Source organism: Tupaia chinensis, unplaced genomic scaffold (assembly GCF_000334495.1).
Source record: "Tupaia chinensis unplaced genomic scaffold, TupChi_1.0 Scaffold000126_2, whole genome shotgun sequence".
NCBI lineage: Eukaryota > Metazoa > Chordata > Mammalia > Scandentia > Tupaiidae > Tupaia > Tupaia belangeri.
This window is the reverse complement of record NW_006159594.1, coordinates 1611138-1617836: the sequence shown is the minus strand read 5'-3', so window position 1 is coordinate 1617836 and position 6699 is coordinate 1611138. Positions and strand designations below refer to the sequence as shown.

At 54.1% G+C, this 6699-nt stretch overlaps 1 protein-coding gene across 1 annotated transcript in view; it reads left to right on the top strand.

Moving 5' to 3' along the window:
* The window catches only part of EFS (embryonal Fyn-associated substrate), a gene marked incomplete in the record, with an annotated part of 15713 nt that overhangs the window by 6004 nt on the left and 3010 nt on the right, over positions 1–6699 (top strand). Inside the window, 4 exon segments of the mRNA XM_014586287.1 lie at positions 4953–5204; positions 5434–5574; positions 5666–6379; positions 6655–6699. Coding sequence (XP_014441773.1) covers positions 4953–5204; positions 5434–5574; positions 5666–6379; positions 6655–6699 — 1152 coding nt within the window.

Genomic DNA, 6699 nt, shown 5'->3' with positions numbered 1-6699 from the left:
GGCTGCCGGCCAGAGCCCTCCATGGCCCGCCTCGTGCTCCTGTCACTTTAACGTCTGCCCTCTCTTTGTCTCTGTCCTTGGTGCCTTTCTTCTCCGAGAAGCTGTTAGCCCCTATTCTCACTTCTGTTTTCCTTCTCCCTCTTACTCCTCCTGCCTTCCTCCTCCAGGCCCCGGGTCCCTCCCTCTTCCCGCCCCCTCCCCATTCTCCTTTTCTTTCTGGAGCCTGCGCCTGGATGGAGGGGAGGGGGCCCATGTAGCCCGAGCCCTAACTGCTTTTTTCTGGGCGGGAACAGATGGCCACTGGTGGTTGGTAGGGGCTTGTGATTGGAAGGCAAGTAAAAGGTTGGGAAGGGATGAAAGCACCAAGTGGCTCAAGGAAAATGGACCCTAGAAGGCCCATCTCTAGAGGAGGGATGGAAGAAAGGGGGGAAATCGAGCAGAGGGAGATGGGGATGGGGAAAGAGAAAACAGAGGGAGGAGGAGAGGTGATGTCAGCCAGCCTCAGGCCACTTTCCAGGGACTGGGGACAAAGGGAGGAGACAGCTGGCATGATGGGACAGTGGGAGGAGGCCTCCCGGAGAGCTCAGTGGCCCACTGCCACCCTATTAAGCCAGCCATTCGGAGTCAGCTGGGCCCCTGAGGAGGGGTGGCGCAGGGGTGGCCCCGCCCATCATCAATCTAGCTATCAGCACCTCTGGCCTGGGCCCCTGCAATTGCTGAGCCCAGAGATTTGGCCCCATTGGACAGAATTCAAACCTAACAGGGAGGAGCGCTGTGGAGGCCCGCCTGTGCTCTCTGTCCTGCACTCTGCTGTCTGAATCCAGGCAACCCTGTCCCCTTTCTACCCTTTCCTAGGCCTTGCCTGGCATTTCCCAAAGAGGCTACCACCCACTTTCTGGCCTTTTTTGAATGGGGACTCTGGAAAGGAAACTGGAAAGAGCATGGAGCCACCCCATCCTCCCATATCCCTGTGGATGGGATCAATCTTAGCCTCTTCTCAGACAAAACTCCTTTTAGTTCCCCAGCCTGCATGATGTCCAGAAGACCCTAACCCAGAGGGGAAAGGGGGAGGTTTCCTGGAGGGTCGACTACCTCTGGGAACTCTGACATAAAGATGCTGACCCAGGAGCCAGCCGGGTAGCTGGTCAGCTTTATAGTCCCAGGAGCAGATTTTTCCCTTTTTTCTTGGGGGTAGGGTGGGGGGGGGGGGGAGGAGTATTTATGCTAATCAAACTTGCAGGATCCTAATGACAGCTAATGTTTATTAAGCATTTACTGTACCTGGCCTGTGCTGAGCTTTGCCGTGGCTTTTTGACACATGCTCTCATCCAGTTAATGTGAGGATAGTAATGTTAGTATCAGAAACTGGCTATTTGGATATGGAGATGGAATTCTACAAAGGAAAATTTGTTAAACAACCTATGCAAAGGCACCCAGCAAGAAAGGGACAGAACCAGACTCAATCCCAGATCTGTCTGTCTCTAGAATTGTGGTTTCTTTTTTTTTTTGGAGAGGTTTTCGCTTAGGGTGTGAGCTCTCGCCAGACCGACAGAGAGAGACAGAGAGACAGAAAGCAAGAAATCACCCCCCAGGGGGGATGGTCACACCGCATCCCTTCTCCTCCATTCTCCTCTTGGGATCTTGGGTACGCACGCACATGCACCCGGTGTGAGTTTTAAGCCACTGGGTCCGGGACGCGAACCGCAGTCGACTATGTGGGAGTCCAGCGACACAGCCATTACACTAACTGCTGGTTCCCTAGAATTGTGTTTTTAACCCCCTGGTTAGATCTAAAACATCAATTTATCATTCACATTGGAAGAAAAGTGCAGAGCTAACTAACCCAGAATTAGTGTCATCTAGCAATAGTTAGCCTGTTTTCTTCCTGTGAGAGAATGCTCTTAGAAGCCAAAAGTAGTCAGAAAGTGGTTTCATGAGTTGGGATCAGGCAGGAAGAGGAGTCAGTCATTAAAAATCACCCTGCCATTGGGAACCAGCAGTTAGCGTAATGGCTATGTCGCTGGACTCCCACGTAGTCGACCGTGGTTCGCGTCCCGGACCCAGTGGCTTAAAACTCACGTCAGGCGCGTGTGCATGCCCAAGATCCCGAGAGGAGAATGGAGGAGAAAGGATTGCGGCGTGACCATCCCCCCTGGGGGGTGATTTCTCGCTTTCTGTCTCTACGTCTCTCTCTGTCTGTCTGGCAAGTGCACGCGCCCTATAGCGAAAACCTCTCCAAAAAAAAAAAAAAATCACCCTGCCATGAAAGCCTAGGTGTCCTCCCCACCAGCGGGAAGCCCCAGCCACGAGAGAGGGATACTCAGTCTTGCTGGCCAAGTGGGCGTCCTTCTCCCCAGTTCTGGGGGCAGCCTGTCGGAGATTCTTAGCTTGAGTTTTTTGGCTTTTTGATTTTTTTAGCAAATTAGTCAGTCTACATGTTTAGCTGGCCAGTAGCATCCAAACTAGCTGCTCTCTAGTACTGCCCTGTAAGCCACCATGCCTGGGACCTACACCAGCATATCATTTGACAATCATAACTGAAGCTGAATAGCATTTGATATTCCAAGTAGCTTAAGCCTGATTCTACCGAAGGGCAGCATGGAACAGAAGCACCGTGTATTATTGTGGGTTATTGCAAGGGGAGACGGGGTATAAGGAAGCTTTCATATGCGCCTGACTCAGCTTTGAGTCATGGACCCTCTCCACTCAACCACTGTTACTAATTAACAAGCAAACAAAAAAAGTAGATCCACGCACTTGTGAGCATGGAGAGGCATGAAGGCGAGTGATCGCGTGAGTGCGGGCCCTGGAATCCAGCAGCCTGGGGTTCAAACCATGCTCCACCAGCTGCGTGTCATTGGGCAGAGCACTAACCTCTCTGTTACAGTTTCTTTTCCAAAATAGGGATGATAGCGTCTCCTTCAGGAGGTGGTTGTAAGAATTAAATGGGATGAGATGATTAATGATTAATACAAACCCCACCCAGTGTCTTGACACCTCATTTGCACTTGGTATCTGTGACTTATTACCTGAGCATGTGGCCCTCGATGGAAAAAGCTTAGATGCCCCCACCCCATCGGACTGGACACAGGCTGATAATTGTCTCTCTGGTTGGCCCTGCCAGCCCCTCTATACACACACACACGACAGCATATATACTTTTCTCTTCTCCATGGTAACCTCAGCCTCTTCTGGGAGAACATTATTTGCTCAGACTGAGAACAAAGCAATTGCTTTGGTTTCTGTTTTCTTTTTATTATGCCTAGGTGCTCTGCCTGGACTAAGCTTCTCCCAGCCTCTCAGAATGTAGGGTCCCTGCTTTAGGAATAGGTTCATCTAACCTTTTGCTTATAAGGGATAGCAGCTGGGGAATAGAAGGGAGGAGAAGGAGGATCTAGGGGGGACCTCAGTGGGACTCCTTTGTGGGCTTTGGAAGAAATCCAATCAGCATGTGTGTATGAAGACCAGTTCTGGGACAGGCCCAATTGCTGGGCCTGTCGGAGACCCTGTTCTCATAAGGCTTATAGTGAAAGGGAAGAAATTGATCATTTAAAAGGCAGACAAATGAAATAAAGTGTACACAGGAAATATTAAGTGGAGACGGGCAGAGAATGGGGTAGGGAGAAGAGTGAAGAATAGTTTAAGCAGAATTGAAGGATGAAAGGGGGCCAGTCAAGGGAAGAGCATTCTAGGTAGTGGGTCAGCTTTGAGTCATGGACCCTCTCCACTCAACCACTGTTACTAATTAACAAGCAAACAAAAAAAGTAGATCCACGCACTTGTGAGCATGGAGAGGCATGAAGGCGAGTGATCGCGTGAGTGCGGGCCCTGGAATCCAGCAGCCTGGGGTTCAAACCATGCTCCACCAGCTGCGTGTCATTGGGCAGAGCACTAACCTCTCTGTTACAGTTTCTTTTCCAAAATAGGGATGATAGCGTCTCCTTCAGGAGGTGGTTGTAAGAATTAAATGGGATGAGATGATTAATGATTAATACAAACCCCACCCAGTGTCTTGACACCTCATTTGCACTTGGTATCTGTGACTTATTACCTGAGCATGTGGCCCTCGATGGAAAAAGCTTAGATGCCCCCACCCCATCGGACTGGACACAGGCTGATAATTGTCTCTCTGGTTGGCCCTGCCAGCCCCTCTATACACACACACACGACAGCATATATACTTTTCTCTTCTCCATGGTAACCTCAGCCTCTTCTGGGAGAACATTATTTGCTCAGACTGAGAACAAAGCAATTGCTTTGGTTTCTGTTTTCTTTTTATTATGCCTAGGTGCTCTGCCTGGACTAAGCTTCTCCCAGCCTCTCAGAATGTAGGGTCCCTGCTTTAGGAATAGGTTCATCTAACCTTTTGCTTATAAGGGATAGCAGCTGGGGAATAGAAGGGAGGAGAAGGAGGATCTAGGGGGGACCTCAGTGGGACTCCTTTGTGGGCTTTGGAAGAAATCCAATCAGCATGTGTGTATGAAGACCAGTTCTGGGACAGGCCCAATTGCTGGGCCTGTCGGAGACCCTGTTCTCATAAGGCTTATAGTGAAAGGGAAGAAATTGATCATTTAAAAGGCAGACAAATGAAATAAAGTGTACACAGGAAATATTAAGTGGAGACGGGCAGAGAATGGGGTAGGGAGAAGAGTGAAGAATAGTTTAAGCAGAATTGAAGGATGAAAGGGGGCCAGTCAAGGGAAGAGCATTCTAGGTAGTGGGAACAGCAGGTGCAAAGGCCCTGAGGCAGGAATGAGCTTGTCTAGTTCAAAGACAAGGAAGGGAGAGTGCAAGAGATGAGGCCGGAGGGAAAGGTAGGGCCCAGCCAGGAAGAGCCAAGTCAGTTCAGAGTTGAGCTTGAGGGAAATTGGGAGCTCTGAAGGGTTTTGAACAGATGACATGACCTGATATCTGTGTGAAGACTGTCTCCCCACTCCCACCTCACCCACCAGGCCCAGCTGGCCCGGGCCCTATATGACAACACCGCTGAGTCCCCCCAGGAGCTGTCCTTCCGCCGAGGGGATGTCCTTCGGGTTCTGCAGAGGGAGGGCGCTGGCGGGCTGGATGGCTGGTGCCTCTGCTCGCTGCATGGGCAGCAGGGCATCGTGCCTGCCAACAGAGTGAAGCTCCTTCCTGCTGGCCCAGCACCCAAGCCCAGCCTCTCACCACATCCAGCCCCAGAGCACAACAATGAGGACCAGGAGGTAAGAGCTAGAGCCTCCCTCCCCGCAAGCCCAGAGAGCCCCATCCTACTCCCCTGCTCCCCTGGGCCTAGGGGCAGGGTGAGCCCTGAGACCGTTCGCACTCTTCACTGCCCTTCTGCTGAAGTCTGTCCACACCCCGTGGAGCTCTCTCCCTGTGGGGCCGTGGCCGGTGCCTCCAGGGCGACGTTAGCTGAGTCACTGACCCATCCACCTATCTTGATCCCCCCAGGTGTATGTGGTGCCTCCCCCAGCTCGGCCCTGTCCTGCCTCAGGGCCTCCAGCCGGACCCTGCCCACCCTCCCCTGACCCCATCTACAAGGTCCCCAGAGGCAGTGGGACCCAACTGGCTGCCCCTGGAGATGCCTTGGAGGTGAGGGCTAGAGGCCCATGCATGTACTGGGGGAAGGACACAAGCCCTCAGGAGGCCCACTGCTGAGCTAACTGACCGTGCCCTCTTGTAGGTCTACGACGTGCCGCCTGCTGCTCTCCGGGTTCCCTCCAGTGACACCTATGACTCCCCCACCTCCTTCTCCCGCCCTCGGGTAGCACTACAGCCCCCTGGAGAGGAGGAAGCTCCCTACGACGTACCTCTGGCCCCAAAACCACCTATAGAGCCAGAGCTGGATTTGGAGTGGGAAGGGGGCCGAGAACCAGGGCCCCCGCTCTACGCTGCCCCTTCCAATCTGAAACGGGCATCGGCCCTCCTCAACCTGTACGAGGCACCTGAGGAACTGCTGGCAGATGGGGAGGACGAGAGCACTGACGAGGGCATCTATGATGTGCCCCTGCTGGGGCCAGAGGCACCCCCTTCTCCAGAGCCCCCAAGAGGCTCAGCCACCAATGACCTAGACAGCCTGGCCCAGCTTCTGGCCAGAAGCCCTCCAGCCCCGCACAGGCCCCGGCTGCCCTCAGCTGAGAGCCTGTCCCGCCGCCCTCTGCCTGCCCTGCCTGTCCCTGAGGCCCCCAGCCCCTCTCCGGCTCCCTCTCCTGCCCCAGGCCGGAAGGGCAGCATCCAGGACCGGCCTCTGCCCCCACCCCCACCCCGCCTGCCTGGCTATGGGGGCCCCAAGGTCGAGGAGGCCTCAGAGGGCAGAGAGGTGGAGGACGATCCAGCAGGACACAACGAGTATGAGGGCATCCCGATGGCCGAGGAGTACGACTATGTCCATCTGAAGGTGCGCTCCTCCAGGAGGGCCCCAGCAGAAGTGCCCCAGGGGTGCAGGGGGAGAAGCAGGGAGGCCTGGGACACTGATGCCCAACCTCTCTGCCTCCATATGTCCCTCCTCCCAGTGGCCTGGGGCCACCAGGGCTCCTCAGACCTAGAGTCAAGGGACTGCAACCTCTGGTGGCATTCTCAGAAAGGAACTGGGATAACAGAGGGGCAGAAGGCCATGGGGGCCACCCTGCCCTGCTCCCCTCCCCTGCACTGAGACTTGCTCCCCTTCTGCAGGGCGTGGAGAAAGCTCAGGGAGCTAGGCCTCTGGAAAAGGCCTTC